The sequence below is a fragment of the Scyliorhinus torazame genome, chromosome 19 (assembly GCF_047496885.1).
Source record: "Scyliorhinus torazame isolate Kashiwa2021f chromosome 19, sScyTor2.1, whole genome shotgun sequence".
Classification (NCBI taxonomy): domain Eukaryota; kingdom Metazoa; phylum Chordata; class Chondrichthyes; order Carcharhiniformes; family Scyliorhinidae; genus Scyliorhinus; species Scyliorhinus torazame.
The window spans coordinates 107,485,736-107,511,931 of NC_092725.1; the positions used below are offsets into that span (position 1 = coordinate 107,485,736).

At 50.0% G+C, this 26,196-nt stretch overlaps 1 protein-coding gene across 1 annotated transcript in view; it reads left to right on the forward strand.

The window, feature by feature from the left end:
- Positions 1-26,196, forward strand: part of ppm1h (protein phosphatase, Mg2+/Mn2+ dependent, 1H) — a 273,456-nt gene that overhangs the window by 166,377 nt on the left and 80,883 nt on the right. The window contains exon 4 of the mRNA XM_072485022.1: positions 22,419-22,531. Within this exon, the coding sequence (XP_072341123.1) occupies positions 22,419-22,531 (113 nt within the window). The remainder of the gene's footprint in view (positions 1-22,418; positions 22,532-26,196) is intronic.

Consider the following 26,196-nt stretch of genomic DNA (forward strand, 5'->3'; position numbering starts at 1 on the left):
TCAAAACATGTCCCCTCAAAGAGAAAGAAAAGAACATTAAAATAAGTCCAGAAAATCAACTGGGATCGTAACAGGGCATCAAGATGTGGAGGTGAGCAAATCAGCAATTGTAGAAACGTTGTCAAGTTTTGAGGAAAATTGTGAACAATACGTCCAAAGATGTGCAGGTTAGGTGGCTTGGTCATGCTAAATTGCCCCTTAGTGCCCAAAAGGTTAGGTGGGGTTATGGGAATAGGGTGGGGCCAGACCCTAGGTAGGGTGTTATTTCAGAGGGTCGGTGCAGTCTCAGGATGCGGGTTTGGCCATATAGGGCTGAGATGAGTGGAAACCTCTTCACTCGAGTGTAGGAAACCTGTGGAGTTCTCTTACCACAGAAGGCTGCGGAGGCCAAGTTACGAGGAAGGAAATAGATTTAGAACCATAAATTCCTACAGCGCAGAAGGAGGCCATTTAGCCCATCGAGTTTTACTGATTCTCTGAAAGAGCACCCTATCTAGGCCCAATCCTCCCCTATCCCAGTAACCCCACCTAACCTACACTATGGGACAATTTAGAATGCTCAACCCACCTAACCTGCACATCTTTGGACAGCGCGAGGAAACCAAAACTCCCGGAGGAAACCCACACCGACACGGGGAGAGAGTACAAACTCCACACAGTCACCCAAGGCTGCAATTGAACCCGCATCACTGGCACTGTGAGGCAGCAGTGATAACCACTGCCACCGGGCCGCCCCTATCGGTGTCAAGGGATATGGGGAGGAAGTAGGTGTCGGCATTGAAATAGGGGATCAGCCATGATCAAATTGAATGGCGGAACAGCTCGAGGGACCTGAATGGCCCACTCCTCCTATTTTCTACGTCTCTAATTCTTCTGAATTTGCTCTATATGCAGTTGTTCCATAGTTATGGCTCACTAATGCAGACATATAGATTACACCTACAAAGCTGAGGAACTAGATGGTGATTTCCAATAATGTTGCCTCGCAACGGCCTTCAGATTCACATTAGATCTGGATTCATCTGAGCTGCAAACATTTCTCTAAATTTTCATAGTTGTCCTCTGTAGCCAATGTTGGAGAATTCAGACACTTTGACCAGTTTATTTTTTTTTTAAATGTTTAATCTTTCCAATTACGGGCAATTTCCCGGGTCCAATCCACCTACTCTGCACATCTTTGGTTTGTGGGGGAGAGACCCATGTCACCCACACAGACACAAAGTTTATTATTCAAACATTTTACCCAGTTGCCCTTATTTGCGAGATGAACAAAGGAGAGACAGAAGTTAACAATTCAACCAAAGTATGTTTCCAAACACAATAAAATAGTTATCCCTCCCAAAATTATCCGAACTAGCATATGCCTAAAATACTACCCGTGCCGATGAACTGGCTTGAGTTGCAGGTCCAATCCTCTGAGTTTCAGAAGTATCAAGGCCTTTGTCTCTGAATGTGGGTCTCACGCACTGCTGTCTTCTCCGCTGCCTCTACATTGAGTCTTCACTGGGGAGGAGTCGCTGTTCCCTTTTTCTTAGCCCCTCTTTGCTTCCTTTCAGAAGCTTCTCAGGCCCTCAGCCAATGAGGTCACTGGACGGCGGTCACAACACCCAATGAGGTTGTTGATTGCAACTTGCAGGATACCAGGAACTCTTTCCCCCCCCACCCCCCCCCCCCCCCCACCCCCCCCGCCCCCCAGAGGTCCATCCTCGGGTGCACTGTCTGCATGTAACCTTACTCCATACAAGGTGATCTAGGTGCCAGAAAGTCTGGCTTCATCTGCCCAATCTACAATAATTGCTGAATTTGAATGGCGGGGGGGATTATCTTCCGATGTCAAGCCCAGACTTGCCCTGGCTGTCTGTCTCTGTGCAGTGTATTTGGCTGTTTAACTGCCCTGTTTGTCTGCTGTTCTGACTGTGGTTTTAATTTAAAATGTCTTATTCTTAATTTAAAGTGTCCAATTCTGTGTCGGGCCTAAGATTCAGGTCGTTGGCCATTTTACCACAGAGGCCACCCAGAAAATGGATGGATCGTTTTTTTAAAAATACAAAATGCGAACAAAAAAAAAGTGCTGGAAATATTCCGTGCTGCTGCCTGACCTGCTGAACATCTGCAGTATCTTCAGTTTATTGTCAGCTTTTCGGAGTCAGCAGTGTCCGTCTTTTCATTAAAAATTAAAACCTGGAGTGAAAACGGGATCGAAAGCAGAGACTTAAATATAAATTTCCACCAATTTGTGTTCCAGCTCGCCTTAATAGTTTCTGAGAGAGATTCATTTTCAGGAAGCCTAGCCTAGGCCCGTCTTGTTGCTTCAAGCATTGCTTTCCAGTCCAATCAAAGCTTGCTGGAGTCTCTTGTGGCCTTGCAGGTAATAAATTGCTCATTACCAACTAGGGCCCAACGATGTATCTCCCATTCCATTCTAATGCTAATACATGGCAAGCTGTGGAGAATTGGTGTTTGTACCTGAGGCAGTCATTTTTATATTCATGGGATGAGCATAACAAAAAGTCTTTCCCATCTTTAGATTTTAAATTGTGCACATTTTTAAATTGTCAGTTGAGGATGCATTGACCTCTGTTGATATTGGATGTCCTGAATTTATGTCTCCATTCCACGTGAGTGCCCCCCTCCCCCTTGGCACCCCAGAATTACAAACCCCATGATCCAGCAATGCAAGAATTAGGAGTAGGAGAATAGGCCATTCACCTCTGTCACTCGTGGTTGTTCTGATTGTGGCCTCAGCTCCACTTTCCTGTCCGCACCCCCATTACTCTTGGCACCTTTGTCAGTCAATAATCTGTCTAACTCAGCCTTGAATATATTCAATGACCCAGCCTCCACTGCTCTCTGCTGAAGAGAATTCCACAGGCTAACGCCCGTCTGAGAGAAAAACAAAACCTCATTTCCATCTTTCTCATCCGCCATCCATCCATTTTCTGGGTGGACTCTGTGGTAAAATGGTCAATGGCCTGAATCTTAGGCCCACTACAGAAAGTATGGCAGGATTTCCACACTTGCTCGACCAGCCCTCGGTGAGCCCATCTTAAATTTCAAGTGTTGTCAAATTTAAATATTGCCACGTAGCACTAAAGCAGATCTTTCAGCAGCTTCCAAGTTACAATGGGAAGCCTAGCTTATTTGTGGGCCGGGGGGCAGGGCAGAGGAAACAATGTTGTTGTGCTTTAGGGCAACACGGTAGCACAGTGGTTAGCACAGTTGCTTCACAGCTCCAGAGTCCCAGGTTCGATTCCCAGCTTGGGTCATTGTCTGTGCGGAGTCTGCACGTTCTCCCTGTGTCTGCGTGGGTTTCCTTCGGATGCTCCGGTTTCCTCCCACAGTCCAAAGATGTGCAGGTTAGGTGGATTGGCTATGCTAAATTGCCCTTAGCGTCCAAAAAGGTTGGGTGGAGTTACTAGGATTCGGGGATAGGGTGGAGGTGTGGGCTTCTGTAGGGTGCTCTTTCCGAGGGCCGGTGCAGACTCGATGGGTCAAATGGCCTCCTTCTGTACTGTAAATTCTATGACTCTATGACTCTATAAGAGATTGCTGCATGTCCATGCATCAGGACTCATCAGTCCACAACCACCCCCCCCAAACGCCTCACTTGGAGGTCTCTGCCCCCCCCTCCCCACCCCAAAATACCGTGCTTCCCTTTCCCCCTCAAACTGTGCACTGCACGATACCTAATTTTCAATAATTTCAATCTCTATTTGAGTTGCTTCTCTTGTTTGAATACCTTGCAGCCCTTGACTCCCCCAATCCACCTCCACCATATAAACTTACCACCCACGTTCACAGCCACCTCTTTGATCTTACATTCTTTCATGGGTTCTCCACTCCTGCGTTCTTGACCGTGTGTCGAACAGACCGATGTGATGGGTCTAGTGTGTGGGTGGAGCATGCTTCCTGATTTTGTGTGCTAACTTGTTTCTCATTTTCAGCCTATCTATACCTTTGGCTGGCAGCGGTATGAAAAAGAGAGACAAATGTGTAAGTCTCCCTGTCAGTGCACAACTTCTCAAGTCCTAGGCTGTGCAATCTTGTGGTGATTCACGGACACCAGATCACTTGTGGTCGCAGGCTGAAGCTTCAGAGAGACTCAGCTGTCAGGTATGCAGTCTGCTGGTCCGCTGCCATGCACTGGCATTCATGAAGTAAACTCACAACTCTGGGCAAATAACTCCACTGCCTTGTGGATACATTAGGAGAGTTGAGAGCTAAGGAAAGTAAACCCTGACACAAAAGTCAGGAGAGGAGTCCAAAGATAGCCTGATGTCTAAATACATCAGGCGCGATTCTCCGGAAAGATTTCTACGTGTGGTAGTGAGCAGGAACTGCCGTGAGCTTCCCGGCGCCCGACCCAGCAAGGCCGGCATGGCTATTCAACGTTAATTGGTCCACTTATAAAGCCCCATGAGAGGGGGTGCAGGTGGTATTAGTAAATGTGTATGCGCCAAATTGGGATGATGTGGAGTTTATAAAGAGGATGCTGGGAAGGTACCGGACCTGGACTCGCACAGGTTGGTCATGGGAGGGGACTTCAACACAGTTATGGACCCGGCTTGGACCGGTCAAGCTCGAAAATGGATAGGGTGCCAGCAATGGCAAAGGAACTAAGAGGGTTCATGGAGCTGATTGGGGGGGGGGTGGATCCATGGAGATTTGGGCAGCCGTGGGCACACGTGCATAAAGTGTATTCCCGGATTGATTTCTTTATTTTGAGCAGGGACTTGCTGGCTGAGGTGATGGACACTGGGTACTTGGCAATTACAATCTCGGATCATGCCCTGCACTGGGTTGACCTACAGGTTAGTAAAGACAGTAACCAGCGCCCGCACTGGACGTTAGATGTGGGACTTTTGGCGGATGAAGGGGTGTGCGAGCAGCTGAGAAAATGTATTCAGAACTACCTGCAGGTCAACGACACGGGGGAAATTTCAGCAGCGGTGGTCTAGGAAGCACTGAAGGCGGTGGTTAGAGGGGAGCTGATCTCGATAAGGGCCCATAGGGAGACGGTGGTCAGGGCGGAGACGGACCGACTGGTAAAGGAGATACTACAGATCGATAGGAGGTATGCGGAGACCCCAGAGGCAGGGCTTTTAAGGGAACGGCGGAGGTTACAGGCAGAGTTTAGGTCGCTGAACACAGGGAGGGTGGTGGAGCAGTTGAGACAGGCGAGTGCAGAATGCTTGCACAGCAGCTTAGGAAGAGGGAGGCAGCTCGGGAGATAGGGAAAGTAAAGGACGGAGATGGGAACCTGGTTGGTTATTCAGTCGGGGTGAATAAGGCGTTTAGGGATTTCTAACGCAGGCTGTACAGGTCGGAACCCTCTACGGGGCTGGAGGGGATGAGCCACTTCGTGGAGGGGCTGAATTTCCCAAAGGTGGCGGGGAGCGGGTAGAAGGGCTGGGGGCCCCAATCGGGCTGGAGGAGATAGTGGAGGGTCTGAAGGCCATGCAGTCGGGTAAGGCCCTGGGTCCGGACGGGTACCAGTGGAGTTTTATAAAACGTTCTCGGGGATATTGGGGCCGGTGTTGATGAGGAAGTTCAATGAGGCAAGGGAAAGAGGGGCATTGCACCCGACAATATCACGGGCAACGATTTTGCTGATTCGTAAGCGGGACAAGAACCCGGAGCTGTTTGGGTCCTACGTGCCGATCTCCCTGTTGAATGTAGATGCCAAGTTGCTGGCAAAATCTTGTCCTCCAGGATCGAGGATTGTGTTCCGGACGTTATTGGGGAGGACCAGACGAGGTTTGTTAAGGGCAGGCAGTTGGTATAAGAAGGCTGTTAAATGTGATCATGAGGGGGGGTCCGGTTATGGCAGAGAGCGGGGATTGGGAGGATGGGGGATATGTTCATAGAGGGGAGCTTTCTGAGTATGAGGGCGTTGGAGGAAAAGTTTGGGTTGGCGAGGGGAAACAAATTCAGGTATCTGCAGGTGCGGGAGCTCCTTCGTAAACAGGTGTCAGCCTTCCCGCTCCTACCGCTAAGGGGATTCAGGGAAGGGTAATTTCCAGAGGGTGGGTAGGAGAAGGGAGTGTCTCGGACATTTATAAGGAGCTTATGGGGTCGGAGGAGACGCAGACCGAGGCGCTGAAGCGCAAATGGGAGGAGGAGCTGGGAGGGGAGATATAGGATGGTCTATGGGCAGACACGTTGAGTAGAGTCAACGCGTCTGCAACATGTGCCAGGCTCAGCCTGATACAATTTAAGGTCGTTCACCGGGCTCACATGACAGTGGCCCGGATGAGCAGATTCTTTGGGGTGGAGGACAGGTGTGTAAAATGTTAGGGAGGACCGGCGAACCATGTCCACATGTTTTGGACATGGCCAAAGCTTCGGGGATTTTGGCAGGGGTTTGCGGACGTCATGTCCACGGTGTTAAAAAGAAGGGTGGCGCTGAGTCCAGAGGCGGCGATTTTCAGGGTGTCACAGGATCCGGGAATCCAGGAGGAGAAAGAGGCAGACGTTCTGGCCTTTTCTTCCCTGGTAGCCCAGAGACGGATACTATTAGCATGGAGGGACTCAAAGCCCCTGAAGTCGGAGATCTGGCTATCGGACATGGCTAGCTTTCTCTGTTTGGAGAAAATCAAGTTTGCCTTGAGAGGGTCACTGTTAGGGTTCACCCAGAGGTGGCAACCATTCGTCGACTTCTTTGCGGGAAATTAATCGTCAGCAGACGGGGGCGCGGTGGGGGGGGCACGAGTAATTTAGATTAGAGTCCTGGGTCAATAAGGGTGGGACCTGTACGAGAGGTGAATGGCTTTTGCATTATGTTTATGGTTTCATGTATATTGTTTATTTTGTTGTTGTCGCTATAGCAAAAATACCTCAATAAAATATTTATTAAAAAAAACAAGGCCCCATGAGTTTCTCGCCGCAAATGAAGGTTCGCCAGCCGATTCGCTGGCACCGCGCACGCCAGCCCCCTACTAACAAGGTCGAGCAGCACATAAGCAGCACTTGCTCAGCCAACCCCAGCCATCTTGCAACAATGGCACTGCGAAAACAGGACTCAAGATTCAGCGATGCAGACCTGGGAGGCTCCTAAACAGGGTGGAGGCCAGAAGAAATGTCCTGTCTGACCCCCGATGGTCCCAGAGGGTGAGCTACAGTGGCGGTGGCTGTAAACTCTGGGAGCGTGACCAGGAAGACTGACCTCCAGTGCTGTAAAAAGGTCAACGACCTACACCAGGCAGCATGGGTGAGCAGACACGCCCCCCTCCCCCCACCATCCGGGTTCTTTCCACCCCCACGTGCGCATTCACCCCCCAACTCTCCATGTGGCTCCCAACCGGCCCCAACCCTTCCTTCACCCCCCCTCCCCCACCACTGTGAACCAAGCGAGTGACTAATGATGCCCTCTCTGTGTCTCCTCAGGAAAGGCTCTCCCACAATCGTTGGGATAGAACCCAGACAGGCGGACTTCAGAATCCTCATCTCCTTCGAGCAGCGGGCCCTGGAGATGAGGGGGGTGACCGAGGACAGAGCGGTCACCAACACGGAGGTTGGCGGAAGCCGCAGAGGTGAGGAACCACTGGGCCGCACCCGGAGGACCTGTCAAATGTGAGTTGTACCTTACTGACTGACCCATCCCTCCCACTGATCACATGACCATTCTCCCGCAGGTTCTCCAGCTGACCCATCCCCGGTGGCCCCCCCTCGCTAGCCTCCCAGGAGACCACCTCGGCGGAGAGCTCCAAGGAAGACCACCCTCCACCAACGCAGATACATGCACCTCTGTGAGAAACATTAGTGGTCAGGCTTCTGGGGCACAATCTGGTGAGCACCACACAGCTGCTGATGCACAGGCGAGACAGCAATCGGGGGTCTGCTGGATCCCAGTTCACTCCCAGATTGTCCTGCGCTCACCAGACCATGTGCGTGTCATCCACTACCCCCTGGACCTGTGGCATCCTGGCATTGGCGTAGAATCCTACTGCCGGGGCATCCTTTGGGCTTGGTCCATGTCAAAGGTGATGTAGTTTCCACCCGGGCAAACAGGGCATCCGTGACCTGTTGGATGCACCTGTGGGCTGTAGCCTGAGAGATGCCACACTCAGCCCTGGAAAGATCCTGAGGTGTAAAAGTTTAGGGCTGCAGTGACCTTGACAGCCACCGGGAGTGGCGTCAAATCCACGAGGACATGGAATAGGGGCCGTACCGTCTCCTTGATGAGGCAATGCCTCCTTCGGCTGTTCGAAAGACCAGCGATGCCTGTGCACCTTGGGCCATCACCGACCTCCCCCTTTGGGTCTCCCCCTGGCCTGCTGAGTGGCCAAGTCCTCAGGATGTGGGGCAGGGTCCGGTACGTGGGTTACCGCCTCGATCTGCGGACGCTGCTGCTGCCGGCGTCTGGCCGCCCGGCCTACCAGCAGCACCACTGGGCAAGCTCTGCTGGGTCCAAAATCATTTCCATAACATTCAATATCTGTAAGCTTTGGGAGAGGGTATTAAACTGACAAAACAGCGGTGGCTCCGACCCCGGGACCCACCGTTCCCGCATTGATCCCTCCCACCCCTGACTCTGAACGCCCTGCCCACGCACTCCCAGCCTCAGCAAGCTCCCCTCACCGGACCCTGTACCCCGGATACCCGCTCATAACGTCACCTGGATTGGGTGTGGCGCTCACCCACCCTCTGTCCATGGATAAGGCCCCAGAACTGTGTCCCATCCCCTTTTTGGCTACTGCGTGTGTGGTGTTGCCTCCTGCAGTGTTCAGGCACAGTGTCCAGGCATCATGGTCTTATTTAGCCCAGTGTGCTAAACCAGGGGCTGGGGCTGGTTTAGCCCACTGGGCTAAATATCTGTCTTTTAAAGCAGACCATGGCAGGCCAGCAGCACTGTTTAATTCCTGTACCAGCCTCCCCGAACAGGCGGTGGAATGTGGCGACTAGGGGCTTTTCACAGTAACTTTATTGAAGCCTACTTGTAACAAGAAGCGATTTTCATATTTCATTTTTCATATTGGGATGCTAGGCAATGACTCTTGTGTTCTATGTGGCCTGCCCCCCCCCCCCACGGGAATCCACTTGCGTTGTGTTACGGGCTCACTTAACCATGATTGCCAATTCCCTGTTAGCAATTGCCTTCAGCCACAAGGCTAGAGGCCTTGGCAGCCGTCGGGGGTTATGGATGGTCGATGGGGCAGACGAGCAGGGACAAGGGTTGCCGCCAGAACAGAAAGACATGATCCAGGGCTGGCATGGTGGTGACGCGTGCGATAGCCCCCCCCCCCCCCCCGGTTACCTCTCCCAAAGCCGAGTGTCCCCCACCCCCCCGAGCATTGGGGTGAAAAGCCTATGAGCAAAGATGGCTACTCACCTCCTTGGCTCCCCACAGAAGCCCTTCTGTCAGGTTCACGTTTTTAAAAAGGAATACTAATCGGCGCCGGTGTGACCACTTGCTGGGGAGGCCGTTGGACATGGGGGCCGGGATTCTCCAATCCTGTGGCCAAGTTCTGACGCCGGCGTCAACGGGCCTCAACTGGTAGCTATCCACCCTGTATCTCCCCGCCCCCGCAGACAGAACTCCGAGGTCCCGCCGGGTGGGACCGTACGTAACCCATGTCGGTGGGACTCTGCCGAACCCGTCGGCACTCGGCCCGCTGAGGCCTGGACAATCGCCGGGGGGGAGGGGGGGGGGGGTCGCTTTCAATGGCCCCCAACTGACGCGGCGGCAATCCCGCGCAATTCTCGCCCCCCCCCCCCCGCCGATGCTACGACCCGGCGAGTGCCGGAGAATCTCGGCCGGGGTCGCTCCAGTTAATTGTATAGAAATACAGTTTAAGTGATGGTAATCAGTTTCTCCTCATGCTATGGCGAGATCCCGATTTCGCCTAGGGGAGCAGGCTGGTTGCATCACACATTGTTTGGCGCCTGGAGCGGTTCTAGTTTTCGGCCTCTTCTGCTATTCATCGGCCTCGTTTCGCTCTGGTGAGAGCGCAGCGAGGCCGGAGAATCGTGCCCATCAACTTAACCGAATTTCCTCCCAAGTGTGCTGCCCCAACTATTCCTGAAAAGTTCAGCTGGCCGAAAAGGGAAAACGGACGCCAGCGAACCGTGCACCTTCTCAGCTCACTGCCTTCCTCTGTAGCAAATACAGTGGAGACCACCATGCCAGAATGGGCTCCTGAGCCCACCAGACGATACTTGACGGTCCAGCGGAGATTCACACGGATGATCCCAGGAATGGTAGGCTTAACATACAATGAATGTCTGAGGATCCTGGGATTATATTCATTGGAGTTTAGGAGTTTGAGGGGAGATCTAATAGAAACTTACTAAGATAATTAATGGCTTAGATAGGGTGGATGTAGGGAAGTTGTTTCCATTAGCAGGGGAGACTAGGACCCAGGGGCACAGCCTTAGAATAAAAGGGAGTCACTTTAGAACAGAGATGAGGAGAAATTTCTTCAGCCAGAGAGTGGTGGGTCTGTGCAATTCATTGCCACAGAGGGCGGTGGAGGCCAGGACGTTGAGTGTCTTTAAGACAGAAGTTGATAAATTCTTGATTTCTTGAGGAATTAAGGGCTATGGAGAGAGAGCAGGTAAATGGAGTTGAAATCAGCCATGATTGAATGGTGGAGTGGACTCGATGGGCCGAATGGCCTTACCTCCGCTCCTATGTCTTATGGTCTTAACACCGAGTTGACCGCCACAGTGCATATCATCATCTTACGAGACAGACAGCTGCCTATGAACAAAATGATTTTCTTGTTGATCCTTCGCATCCAGTCTTGAATGAGATGAAGTTTCCTCATCCAAAATACCCTAGCCCCACATATTGGCTAATGTCATGTGAGAGTGCCTTTAAGAAATGGATGTTTAAGCAATGTACCTTTAAGAAATGCAGTGATGTCAGAGTGTGGGTAGAGCTGGGCTTTAGATCAGCCATTTTGCAGTTTTTTAGTTTCAGTTTGAAAAGAGCTTGGGAGTGTCTGTGTTTGCAGTGAGCTGGATCTGCTGTGATCTCTGCCATGAAAGACTATCTCTGGATCATTTGGGTGATTTAAACTCAGAATAATAAAGTCTTTAACCTGATGTGTTCCTTTTTAAAGGTGTTAAGTCTCTTAGATGTTGAAAGGAACAACTGAAGGATTATTTAGCGTTGTAATATTTTCAGGGTTATCTTTCGGTGTTAAGTGATCCAAGGTTTATTTAAAAAGGGTTAAGTTGAGTTCATAGAATAAACATTGTTTTGTGTTTAAAAACCCACGTGTCCATAATTATAATCCCACACCTGGAGAACAAGCCATGTGCTCGGAAAAGCAACAATAGCATTAAAGGGGGAGGTTGTTTGAACTCCATGATACATTTTGGGGTTCTGAAAACACCTCGCCCATAACACTAACAATACTATTGCCACTGAGAAACCTAGGAACTTTCTATAAATAACATTACAGTTACTGTCTCTGTCCTTTGTGCGACATTGATTGAGAACTGTTGAGCTGAATGACCTGTTTTATTCTGTTATAACCTGCCTGAATACTATTGGCTGGGGACTATTGGTTACCCCATAATATATTTTAAGTTTATTAACAACTCAAGAATACAAAAGAATCAACAACATGCTAAAAACAGTCACGAAAATCAGTAATATGCAAAAAGCAATATCAAGACACCATAAAAATACCAGCTCTCAAGCCAGCAACCCCCACCACCATTTGTCCCAACGGTAGCCCTACATCAGCGGAAAGACGCCCAAACGAGCAGCACAGACCAACTGAATAGGACACACTGGTGCAGGACATGGTGTGAGAGAGAGAGAGAGAAAATACAATCTCCCCTCCCAAGAGGAAGCACGGTTCAAACCAAAACAGTTCCTATAAAGAAACCACCAGCTTCAAAGCCAGCATACAGCCACCTCTGCGTTCCCCACCCCCTCTCCAGTGGTAGCCCCACATTGGTGGAAAGGCACCCAAATAAGGAGCACAGACCACCGGAAAAGGACAAACTGTTACGAGGCATGGCAGAAGTGAGATGAAGAGAACTCCCTTTACAAAAAAAAAAACAAGGCAAAATACAGAGCAACCACAAGATTAAGTACAAGGCAAAGCTGCCAGCACCCGCTCCCCTCCCTTAGCTCCAGCAACAGCCCCACGTTGGTGTGGTGGTATGTATTAGGGGTCATGTGGGACTGTGAAGCCGTGATGCTATTGGCTGACAGATCCCGGGTCCTGGTTGGCTGTTGACTCCTGGCTCCGCCCTGAAGGCGGAGTATAAGAACCCGAGCTTCTCCCCGCCGCTTCATTCTGTTGCTGAACTGCTGGGGACAAGTCTCGCTTAATAAAGCCTCATCGACTTCATCACTACTCGTCTCTCTCGTAAGTCATTGTGCGCTACAATTTATTAAGCGAGCTTAAAAGGACTATGGAGCTCCGGATCGCCCCGGAATGCCTGCGGATCAGCCCCCACGCAGCGAACTCGGCAGCAGTATTTAAACACTGGCAAGCATGTTTTGAAGGCTACCTCCGAACGGCCCCCGGCCGGATCACAGAAGACCAGACAATGCAGGTCCTGCATTCGAGGGTAAGCCCGGAAATTTACCCTCTCATAGAAGACGCAGAGGATTTCCCGACGGCGCTCGCATTATTGAAGAGCATCTACGTTCGCCCCGTGAACCAGGTCTACGCGCGCTACCAACTTGCAACGAGACGGCAAAGTCCCGGAGAATTGCGTGAAGAATTCTACGCCGCGCTGCTAATTTTGGGACGGGGCTGCAGCTGCCTGCCGGTGAACGCGATCGAACACACGGACATGCTAATTCGCGATGCATTTGTGGCAGGTATGAACTCTCCCCAAATCCGCCAAAGACTTTTAGAAAGAGTCGTTAGGACTCTCAGAGGCATGGGCCCTTGCAGCTTCCCTAGATGTGGCCTCGCAAAACGCCCGTGCCTACGGCCCCGACCGCGCGGCAGCCCCTTGGGCTCCATGCACCCCCGTCGCGACAAACCCCCCCCCCCCTCACAGGCTTGCGCGGTTAAAGCGCCAGACCATCCCGGGGGGGCCCGCTGCTATTTCTGCGGGCAAGGGAAACACCCCCGGCAGCGCTGCCCGGCCCGCGCAGCTATTTGTAAAAGCTGCGGCAAGAAGGGCCATTACGCGGCTGTGTGCCGGTCCCGGGGGGTCGCCGCAAGCCCCGGAGAAGAACGAGCCCAGCATAGCCCAAACGCTCCCCAACCCCCCCAGCGCCCCATGTGCGACCCGCGGGCGCCGCCATTTTGGGTTCCGGGCACCACGAGGGGAGGATGGGCGCCGCCATCTTGTGACCCCCCCCCCAGCCACGTGCCATTCATGGGGGCGGCCATTTTGTCCACCCCCGACCACGTGCGATCCATGGGGGCGGCCATTTTGTCCACCCCCGGCCGCGTGCGATTCATGGACGCCGCCATCTTGGATGAAAACAAAGGACCCCAGCATCGACGGCTCCACGGGGTCCGAAGAAGACGCCGCGACACTACGACCACGACTGTCTTCGGTGACTCTGGATCAATCACGGCCCCGGACGCTCCAGATGACGAAAACAATGGTGCTGATCAACGGACACGAGACATCATGCTTGATCGACTCCGGGAGCACCGAAAGTTTCATTCACCCAGGCACGGTAAGACGCTGTTTTCTGACCATCCATCCAAGTACGCAAAAGATTTCCCTAGCTGCAGGATCCCACTCCGTAGAGATCAAAGGGTTCTGCATTGCGAACCTAACGGTGCAAGGGAGGGAGTTTAAAAACTACAGGCTCTACGTCCTTCCCCAACTCTGCGCGCCCACATTACTGGGATTAGATTTCCAGTGTAACCTGCAGAGCCTAACATTTCAATTCGGCGGCCCAATACCCCCACTCACTATCTGCGGCCTCGCAACTCTCAAGGTTGAACCGCCGTCCTTGTTTGCAAACCTCACCCCGGATTGCAAACCCGTCGCCACTAGGAGCAGACGGTACAGCGCCCAGTACCGGATATTTATTCGGTCTGAAGTCCAGCGGTTGCTGAAGGAAGGCATAATCCAGGCCAGCAATAGTCCCTGGAGAGCCCAGGTGGTAGTAGTAAAGACCGGGGAGAAGCAAAGGATTGTCATAGAACCCAGACCATCAACAGGTACACACAGCTAGATGCGTACCCTCTCCCCCGCATATCCGACATGGTAAATCGGATTGCCCAGTATAAGGTTTTCTCCACCGTGGACCTCAAGTCCGCCTACCACCAGCTCCCCATCCGCCCAGGTGACCGCAAGTACACAGCCTTCGAGGCAGACGGGCGTCTATACCACTTCCTAAGGGTCCCATTTGGTGTCACGAACGGGGTCGCGGTCTTCCAACGGGAGATGGACCGAATGGTTGACCAGCACGGGTTGCAGGCCACGTTCCCGTATCTCGACAACGTAACCATCTGCGGCCACGATCAGCAGGACCACGACGCCAACCTCCAAAAATTCCTCCAGACCGCTAACGCCTTGAACCTCACATACAACGAGGAAAAGTGCGTTTTTAGCACAAACCGGTTGGCCATCCTGGGATACGTAGTGCGCAATGGGATAATAGGCCCCGACCCCGAACGCATGCGCCCCCTTATGGAATTTCCCCTCCCCCACTGCTCCAAAGCCCTGAAACGTTGCCTGGGGTTCTTTTCAGATTACGCCCAATGGGTCCCAGGATGCAGACAAGGCCCGCCCGCTAATACACACCACTACCTTCCCCCTGTCGACAGAGGCTCGCCAGGCCTTCAGCCGCATCAAAGCGGATATCGCAAAGGCCACGATGCGCGCCATCGACGAGTCCCTCCCCTTCCAGGTCGAGAGCGACGCATCCGACGTAGCTCTGGCGGCCACCCTTAACCAAGCGGGCAGACCCGTGGCCTTTTTCTCCCGAACCCTCCACGCCTCAGAAATCCGCCACTCCTCAGTGGAAAAGGAAGCCCAAGCCATAGTGGAAGCTGTGCGACATTGGAGGCATTACCTGGCCGGCAGGAGATTCACTCTCCTCACCGACCAACGGTCGGTAGCCTTCATGTTCGATAATGCACAGCGGGGCAAAATTAAAAATGACAAGATCTTAAGGTGGAGGATCGAGCTCTCCACCTTCAACTACGAGATCTTGTACCATCCCGGAAAGCTGAACGAGCCGTCCGATACCCTATCCCGCGGCACATGTGCCAACGCACAAATAGACCGTCTCCAAGCCCTCCACGAGGACCTCTGCCACCCGGGGGTCACTCGGTTCTACCATTTCATAAAGTCCCGCAACCTCCCCTACTCTGTGGAGGAGGTCCGTACAGTCACCAGGAACTGCCACATCTGCGCGGAGTGCAAACCGCACTTTTTCAGGCCGGATAGAGCCCACCTGATCAAGGCTTCCCGCCCCTTTGAACGCCTCAGTCTGGATTTCAAAGGGCCCCTCCCCTCCACCGACCGCAACGCATACTTCCTGAACGTGGTGGACGAGTACTCTCGTTTCCCCTTCGCCATCCCCTGCCCCGACATGACAGCGGCCACAGTCATTAAAGCCCTTGGCACCATATTCACACTGTTCGGTTGCCCCGCATATATCCATAGCGACAGGGGGTCCTCCTTCATGAGTGACGAGCTGCGCCAGTTCCTGCTCAGCAAGGGCATAGCCTCGAGCAGGACGACCAGCTACAACCCCCGGGGGAACGGGCAAGTAGAGAGGGAGAACGGCACGGTCTTCCAGACCGTCCTGCTGGCCCTACGGTCCAGGGATCTCCCAGTTTCCCGGTGGCAGGAGGTACTCCCGGATGCTCTCCACTCCATCCGGTCGCTGCTGTGTACCACCACTAACCAAACGCCGCACGAGCGCCTCCTTGTCTTCCCCAGGAAGTCCTCCTCCGGACCGTCGCTGCCGACCTGGCTGGTGGCCCCAGGACCCATCTTGCTCCGGAAACATGTGCGGGCGCACAAATCGGACCAGTTGGTCGAGAGGGTTCACCTTCTCCACGCGAACCCGCAGTACGCCTACGTGGCGTACCCCGACGGCCGACAGGACACGGTCTCCCTGCGGGACCTGGCGCCCGCCGGCAACACACACACCCCCCCCGACACCGATCATCCCCTCCCTACCACCGGCGCACCCCGCGACCGGCCCCTTCCTGGGAGGATCGGTCCTCCTCCCGTGCCCGCCCAGGAGTGAAACAGGAACGAACACCGAAACGCTCTCGGAGACAACAACGCCTGAACAAGCACCTGCACCACCACCGGGGCTGAGGCGATCGACGAGGAAGACCAGACCGCCCGCTCGACTCGTGGCATCGGCGTGACACCAAGAATATTGTTGGATTGTAACAAAAAAAAAATGTTTCTCTTGCTAATATTGTAAATAGTTTCACAAACTTTGTACATAGCCCAGAGTAGGGCTAAAACTGTAGTAACATGCCCGAAATTTTCCTCCCAGGACCAGCCTTGTAAACCCCTACCACCATGCGAACCACCACCCCGCCGGGTTCCTTTTTAACGAGGGGTGAATGTGGTGGTATGTATTAGGGGTCATGTGGGACTGTGAAGACGTGATGCTATTGGCTGGCAGATCCCGGGTCCTGGTTGGCTGTTGACTCCTGGCTCCGCCCTGAAGGCGGAGTATAAGAACCCGAGCTTCTCCCCGCCGCTTCATTCTGTTGCTGAACTGCTGGGGACAAGTCTCGCTTAAAGCCTCATCGACTTCATCACTACTCGTCTCTCTCGAAAGTCATTGTGCGCTACAGTTGGTTAACAGGGGCCCTCAAGCAGCTCAGTCCATCGGAAAAGGGTAGGCAGCGCGCGGTTTAATGTTCTTTGATTATGCTGATGTTGAATCTTGATGCTGTAGTGTTAACAAAGAACATTAGACTTTGTTCGACAACAAAACTATTACTAACACCACTCCAAAGGATTACTATATTATTTAAGATTAATACAGTTGGAAATAATGGTCTAACGCTAACATACACTAAGATACTACAGAGCTACTCTAATATGCGACTGCTATGAATTCCTTATTAACAACGTGTCCTGGAACACATTGGGCGGGATTCTCCGCCCCGCCACATTTCCGCCCCGACCGGCCGGCGGGATTCTCCGTTACGCCAGTCGGTCAATGGGGTTTCCCATTGTGGATCAGCCTCACGCCGTCGGGAAACCCCCGGGCGCCGGCATCACGGAGAATCACGCCGGCGGAGAATCCCACCCATGGTGCGTCTGGGTCACGTGCCTGCATACTCGAACCACCGGCTGGTCGGTTGCTAGAACTAACAGTAAAAACATATCACTGACAATACACATACAGATGATGATGATGGTCTAGTCGTATTATATACAGATGATAGTCTACCTATCATCACACGCAGTTGAGGTGAGAGAGAGAAAATACCCTTTCCCCTCACTGACACCGGGAAGGACCCCTCAACCCCCAGTGCACAGAAGCAGGAGGGCCACAAATGATGAGCACCCAGCTGCTAGATCCAAAATAACAATACACAACAAAAATACAACAATAACCATACAATCCCCCAACAATAAAACAAAAACAACATCAGAACAAACAATACAAAATTGGGCCACCGCCCTGCTGCTCTCACAGTTTCAGCATCCGCTCTCCAGACACCATCCAGTCCAAAACTGCAAAAATCAGTCCGTTATCCTCCACTTGCAACATGGCAGCAGGCCAAACAAAATCTGCCCCATGCTCCACTCTCAGCCGGGAAGCAGAAAGGCAGCCAGTAACAAGTACAAGTCCCAGGCGTGGCAACTGCAGGCAGGCAACTCCATCCTCTCTTTCCCCTGCAAACAATCTCTCCTCCATCCAACTGGTTACAGCACCTTTCACCCTTACCATAGTCCAGAAAAGGCAGCCAGCATACAGAATAAGACACCAGGTCAGAGAGCAGGGTTTCAGCCAGAAGCAGCTGGAGCTCAGAGACAGACTCCCCTCCCAACACCTCAGAGTGTGAGCTACTCAGGTGAAGTGTAAGCTTCCCCAATGAAGAGGGGAGAGAGAGGGGTGTGGGGGGGGGGGGGGGGGGGGGGGGGGGGGGGGATCATTAGCAGTTTCATCTGTACAAATAGAGCTGGCCAGTGTGGCACCAGCTAGTGAAGGAAGTAGTGGTGAACTACTGCTGCTGCGTATATATTATTGTACATGAAGTTCTTTTATTTTTGACTCTACAAACTCGTTCTGGATTCTTCGTGGCCCTCACAAAAATTCTGTCCTTTAAGGTTGCACGTTCTCACTTTCCCTCAGACAGTGCACACCCACGTGCATGGGCTCTCTCTCTCCCTTCCTTTTCAAAATTGTTCCTGAAGTCTGAGTGGAATGAATGACCAAATTATATCCTTTGCACAGTCATGTAACTCAAATGGAGATACCAATAACTATCTTCTTCTGAGGCTTCCAGATTACTCAATACATAACATTAGAAGAGAGATATGACCAAACAATAAAGGAGATTAAAGCAGACATCATGGGTGGGATTCTCCGTTTCTGAGACTATAATAATAATCTGTATTATTGTCACAAGTTGGCTTACATTACACTGCAATGATCTTAGTGAAAATCCCCTAGTCGCCACACTCTGGCGCCTTTTCAGGTACACTGAGGGAGAATTCAGAATGTCCCATTCACCTAACAAGCACGTCTTTCGGGACTTACAATCCCCACACACACTCATCCCAGCCAACAAGATGGCACTGGCTGTGCTGGAGTGCATTCGTCAGCTGATGGGTCGGCTGGGGCCAGAGGGCACCTAGTCGGATGGCCTGGAGGGGACACCCATACATCCCATGGCCCTAAATTCACAGAGGGCTGTCCGCGGCATGCACAGCTGCATGGCTGCCTCTCCAGCTGCGGCAATGGTGTTCCGTGTCCGTCCACCCTGACCCCACAGCCCACCTCCTGGCCACCCCCCAATACTCCCCCTGCCCTGGCAGCCTGGCAAGCGGGTACAACTGTCAGCAAATTCTGGTGATGTTGGACACTTTCCGTATCTCTTCTCTCTCCCCCTAAGGAGCCACCATGCCCTTTCACGCTTTTTAAAAGCACAAGTGAACCGCACCGTCGGGAACTCGGCCCATCGGAGGAGGAGAATCGGGAGGCACCGGAAAATACTGGGTCGGGCCCGCTAATGATATCCAAGTGGTGTTTACTGTGCCTGCGTTCTGGACCGCACTGGTGCCGCTGTCGAGGTGATGGGGGGTGGCGTCAAATCAGCGCCTGCCGCGATTTCAGCGTCGGAACCGATTATCCGCCCAATCAGGATTTTGGCGTCAGGCAACGGAGAGTCCCCTCCCATGGGTGGATTCTTCCCATGATTTGTCAGAGTGTTGGTTTCAGTGAGAAATCTGTATGCCTCCAGCTGCACAGCCGTGTTTTCTCTGCTGTTTCTGTGACTCTCTGCACCGAAAATCTGGGGGGGTGGTTTTGGCTGTCCCCCTGTCAGGGATAGGCGTAATAGAGCCACGAAGGCCAGCCCCACAGAGATCCGGGCACCTTAAAGGGTTCCCTGATCTGTGGAACAAAAATACACCCACCACTTTACCACCCCCCCAGGTACACCGAGGATCCCCGCTAAAGCGTCCAGGCACCCCCCCCCCCCCCCCCCCCCCCCCTACCCCCACAGGCTTCGGGGCACTCTAATATGAAAGGAGGAAGAGGGGAAATGAGATTAAAGAAGTTCAATTTGAAGAACCAGTAGAGTACAGGCCTGGTGGATAAATGGTCTCCTCCCACAGTGTAATTTTGTGTGATGCTATTCGACGGATCAAAAATTCCATTTATAAGAGGCTTAGCTGTTTGCTGTGGGCACAGAAGGGCCACACCTACCTATTAAAAAAATCACTGCCATTGAAAGCGACTCCTTGTTTGTGAAGCACTTTTGCGAGGTTTCTGAAAAATGTGCGATTATAGCATCACATCAATGAAAGCCCCTTTCTCTTTTCTGCGTGCCCAGTTGGCAGAGACACTGATCAGATTAAAATGTTCCCGATCCTCAAAGAGGATTCGAGTGTCAGAAAGTGGCATTGGCACAAGATAATGCTGTAAACTTAACTTTCAAAGACTGCCAGTGCAGTTCATTGAGTTCTACTCAGTATTTCTAGATCGTAACAGCAGAACCATTGAAGGAGGCCACAAATAATTTGCAAGGAAGTTAATGAACTGTCTAAAGTTACATGTACTGCTGGGGACTGGTGCAGTCAAATGAATGACCTTTCATATATTGTATGATTTCAATTGCTAAACTGCAATTTGGTACTTTTACCCTCAACACCAAGAGCAGTTTCAGGTCTGTCATTTGAGCCAGTTTCCTTAACTTTGTATTCCCTAATTAAACAGTGATGTATTAGTAATCCCATTATTTAGCTGTGCTAAATCTATAGCTGTGGGATTACAGCTCATTCAGTAAGAGATGTTAAACTGAGAATGATTAAAGCTTTCTTTTGTGAAGTTAAATATTTCTGACCCATTTTATCAATGGATCAGGATGATCAAAGGTGGGTAAATGGAGTTAAATACAGATCAGCCACGGTCTAAATGAACATAAGAACATACAAGAAATGGAACTTGGCCATTCAGCCCCTCCAGCCTGCTCCGCCATTCAGTACAATCAGAGCTAATCTGTCTTGGTTCCACTTTCCTGCCCACTCCTCGTATCCCTTGACTCTCTAAAGAGATCAAAAATATATCAGTCTCAATCTTGAATACACTCAACAATGGAGCATCCACAACCATCTGAGTGAAGAAGTTTCTCCTCATCTCGATCCTAAATTATTGATCCCTTTATCCTTAGATTGTGCCCTGTGTTCCAGGTTCCTCAGCCAGGGGAATCAGCCTCCCAGTCAAAGCCCTTCCGACTCTTGTATGCTCCTTTCTTCTAGACTCTAGAGCCTATAGGCACTAGTTAATCATAATGCAGTAGTGCAATTAAGAAGGATGTCAAGGTCTGTGAGAAGGTGCACGGGTGAGTTACTGGAATACTACAGGAGTAGAGGAGAAAGATAATGCAGGTCATCTTGACACTTCGAATCCTAACTTCACCTGTCTATCTTGGTTCCATAGCTTTAACGTTTTGCCCAATATGTCTTGGTTTTAAAATTTTCAATTGGCCAGTCTCAACAGTGTTTGATAAGCCTGGATGAGTGCAGCTCCAACAAAACTCCAGAATCTCCACACCATCCAGGACTAGGCAGCCTGCTTTTTCGGCACCCCATCCACCATGTTGAACATTCGTTCCCTCCATCACCCACACACAGTAGCAGCAGTGTGTACCATCTCCCAGGATGCACTGCAGCAACTCACAAAGACTCCTTTCAATGGCACCTTCCAAACCTGGGACTTCTACCATCTAGAAGAATAAGGGCAGCAGATACAAGGAGACGCCGCCACTCAGAAAGTTCCCCATCAAACTTGAAAATAAATCACCATTCCTTCACTGTTATTTGGTCAAACTCCTGGAACTCCCACAGCACTGTTTACCTACACCACCTGGTTTGCAGTGGTTCAAGAAGACATCTGCTCAAAGGCAATTGGGAATGAGCAATAACAGCTGGCCTTGACAGCAACACTCCCATCCCTTGGATGAATAACAAAAAAAAGTTTTTTGCTTGGAAGTTTCAGATTTCCACTATCTTTTGTGTGATTAAGTACTAGGGATGAGGGATTTCAGTTATGTGGGGAGACCAAATAAATTGGGGCCGTTCTTCTTCAGGCAAAGGGGTTTAGGGGAAGATTAAGAGAAATTTTCATAATTTGAATATAGAGAGTAAATATGGAAAGCTGTTTTCACTAACAGGTTTGATAATCCAAGGACATGGTGTAAGGTAATTGATGAAAGGACTAGCGTGGAAAGACTAGTGCTAAGTTATGATGTTCCAGAATGCACTGCCTGAAAGGGTGATAGAATCAGATTCATCAGTAACTTTCAAAGGGAATTAGACGTATACTAGAAAAGGAACAATTGGCAGGGCTATGGGAATGTACACAAGGGTGGGATTATTTGGCTGGCTCTTTTTATTGAACTAGCACTGGCATAGTGGGCCGATAGGCCTGCTTCCGTGCTGAATGAGTTTATAAAAAAGATGCAGTTTCCCTTCACTTCAAGTCTACAATGGACTGCCTCCAGAAACTTGGGGGAAACTGACACTATCCCCAAAACATTAGCGATCTTTTCCCTTGCTCGACACTGACCTGTGTACATTGTCATCATTTTCTGCCTTTGACATATTTGCAATAGTTGAATTCCAATGTTACCAGAGAATTGTGAGACTGTTTTCTTAAAAGGAAAAGGTGTGAATCATGACCTAATTTCATGAATGTTGGAAGGTAAAGAAACGTTAAGGCCCAAGCAGATGAAAAACTTGGAGCTTACTGCAATAATTGGCTCCTGAATAACAGTATGATCTCCTTTGTGTCTCCTTGATGCTGCCATCTGCAGGACATGCAAATTGAACGAGAGAGAGCCACGTACAATATCTCGGGTGGCTGCACTTCCTTGGCCGTGGTGTTTCTAATGGGCAAGTTCTATGTAGGAAATGCTGGGGATAGCAGGTAGGACCAACTTTGCAAGCTTTACCTCTCTGATCTTCAACAGTAAATGTGATGTGGAGGTTTCATGGCAAAGACGATGTTACTCTTTAAAATGCTATCTTTAACATACACAAGCAGTGCTTTCTCATCGAGTCAAATAGACAAATATTGTGGGTGCCATTTTAACTGGACCATCTGTCAGGAAGCTGATTGATGCCACACTGAGCATCAATGGAGATAATATCGACCCTGGGTATAAAAACCAACGTTCAACCACTGCTTAAAAGCAAATTACTGCGGATGCTGGAATCTGAATCAAAAACAGAAAATACTGGACAATCTCAGCAGGAGACCTTGGGCTGGATTCTCTGTTTTTGGGACTATATCCCCACACCGTCGTCAAAACTGTGGACTTTCACACCAGAAAAACTGCCATGAAAGGGCCCCTGCTAGCCCTGCAGGGGGCTAGCAGGGGCCTGGCGGAAATCTAGCAGCTTTTGTTGCAGATACGGGCCCCCGCACTTTCCGGTCGAAGGTCACGCACGTGTGTGGTGGCGGCCTCCTGGGCCGCTCCATCCTCCATGTCGGACTCAGATCACAGAGCTGGACGCTAAAATTAGACCCCCCCCCGATCGGCCGCGTCCCCGACCCCGACCGCCCACCTGAACATTGCCCGGCCGCGTATAAGGCCCCCACTGCCCTCCGATCGGCCCGCCCCCGACCAGGGTGACTGTGGACTGAGTCCGTAGACGCCACGCTAGTATTCCGACCGGCAGGACAATATTAGATCCACACCGTCAGGACATCGGCCGGTCGGGGGCGCAGAATGGCGGGGCGGACCTCCAGCAATGGCCGCAGGTAGGTGCTTTTCGGGGCCGGAGAACCGTGCACCGAAATGGATTCTCCGCCCCGCCGCCGGCCAATTTTGCCATCAGGGTGCGGAGAATCTAGCCCCTTTTCTCTCCATAGATGCTGTCAGACCTGCTGAAAATGTCCAGTATTTTCTGTTTTTGTTTCAACCACTGCTTTCCCGTCTGATGAGTTAGGTTAAAATTACCCTCTTGTCAGTTTGCATTCTGCACCTTTGTATTTTTCCCTCCATGTAGTTAGTTAACAAAGGAAAACAATGGCATTAGTTAAATATATAAATGATGGCGATTATATTTCAGCTGAGCTCAAGACAAGACCCTGAAACAAACTGAAAGTCGGCAGTACTTCATGTAGAATATTTAGTGATGTTGTTTTAATTATCCACATTTAAATTGACTGATGCATTGTTGTAAATGACCTTTACTTACTAAGTTGGATTATCAGCCATGATCACAATGAATGGCAGAGCAGGCTCAAAGGGCTGAATGGCCTCCTCCTGTTCCTATTTTCTATGTTGCTGTGTAGTGGAGAATCATAATTGCTATTTGAGGCATATATCACTTTTCCCACAACTTTAATTCATACATTTCAGATGTCTCCTGATTTTTAACATTTCCATTGAAGTCAATGGGGAAGAGATAAAACAGGCTTTTGATTCACTAGTGCCCAGTTTACACTTTCCCAGAAAGTCAACATTACTCCCACTGAGTGCAGAAGTTCAATAAATCTAGTTAATCTGTTGCCCAGATGAATTCCATTCATTGAAACGTCAACTTTTGACTTTATATGTTCCACTAATGAATTGTGACTCTAGACAAGAGAGGTTTGTGAAAAGCTCTCTTTTGCACTCCATAATGAGGACTTTATATTGTGTGCGCTGAGTACCTCCATGTATATTACAGGACTGCCACCCCCCCCCCATATTTTAATGCTAAATTAATATTACACAAACATGAATTATTTGCTTAAGGAATGATATATAATGAAGGGTTTTTGGACAGGTTGCATTCCAGAGACCGAGGATTATGAAAAGGCAATTCAGTGACTCTCAAGGGAGGTCTTGCCATGTGAACCCTTGGATTTAGATGTTAAATCATTCAAAAACTAACCAGTAATACTAATTGTGTGGTCATGTTTAATTGCATCATTTACAGTTCTTCTTGGAGGCCTGAAAAAGTGACTGGAGAAATATTCATGAGAATGTTAGAGCCTTGTAAAGTGTCTTGCCCTCCCAGAATGGGTGAAATATATATCCAGAGTTTGAATGTGATATCATTAAAATGAGCAAGATGCTGGAACAAGACCAAAGAAGCATTGGGTAGACAATTGTCAGAACTTGTTGCTTTATCTGTAAACGAGAGAACATGGGGATTAAAAGCAGTAATAGGCCATTCAGCCCTTCATATCAACCATGAATTTATTGAATGTCGGAGTAGGTTTGAGGGACCGAGTTACCTACTGATGCCCCTAATTCATATGTTTGCGTGTTGTTCAAGACTGCTCAGTAAGATCATTGCTGATCTGGTTGTGGTCTCCACTCCACTTTACCAACATTATACTCCCATCTGCCAAATTTCTGCCCACCATTAACCTAGCTATGTTCCTTTGTAGACTCTTTTCCTTCCCTTGACAATTAACTTCCCACAACCTATATTGGTATCATTTGGTCTTGCCATCCAAGCCATTGACATAGATTGTAAATAGTTGAGGCCTCAGCACTGATTCCAGTGGCATTCCACTAGCAGAAGCTTGCAAACCTGAAAAAGACCCATTTATTCCTACTCTCTGCTTTGTGTGAGCCAATTAATCCTTTATCCAAGCTAATATGTTATCCCTTGGTCGATGCTCTTTTCTTGAAGTGGCACCTTATCAACTGCCTTTTCCAAATCCAGTACACCATATCTATCCCTTGTTCAGTTTGCTTGTTTTTCTTCTCATAAAAACTCTAAGAAATGATTTAAACATAATTTTCATTTCACAAAGCCAGGTTGACTCTGCCTGATCAAATTTTGATTTGCTAAGTTTCTTCCTTAATATTGGATTCTAGGAATTTCCCCATGACAGATCTTGAGCTAATTGGCCTACAATTCTGTCGGGTTATTATCACTGTCACCAAGAGGCCCCTATACCACTAGGTTATTGATTAATCCTTTTTTAAAATAAATTTAGAGTACCTAATTATTATTTTTGCCAATTAAGGGGCAATTTAGCCTGGCCAATCCACCTACTCTGCACATCTTTGGGTTGTGAGGGGGTGAAACCCACGCAGACAAGAGGAGAATGTGCAAACTCCACACAGATATTGATCGGAGCTGCGATTGAACCTGGGTCCTCAGCACCATAGGCAGCAATGCTAACCACTGTGTCACCGTGCCACCCTGATTAATCCTGTTTCATTGCTCATTACAATAGCCTGCTTCCTATTTGGCTGTACTGCTCTCAGAAATTGTCCCAAATGCACCCTGAGTTCATTTTCCAGACTATCTTTGCCAATTTGATTCATCCAGCCTGTAGTGTTATGGGCCAAGGTGTAGAGAACCCCAAAGTGTATCATGGAGTTCACCTGACCCACAACTTGTTTTACTAGATTGTGGCATGGGGAACACATGGCCCACTTTACAGGTGTGGTACAGCAGAAATGGAAAAGTATTTTTTTTAAAGCAAAACAATGTTTATTCTATGAACTCAAGTTAACCTTATTAAAACATACAGTGAACATCTTAGCAACCATCAATTCAAATACACCCCCGAAGACTACAACACTAAATAAACCTTTAAGCTTTCCTTTTTAACATCCATATGACTTAAAAACAAAA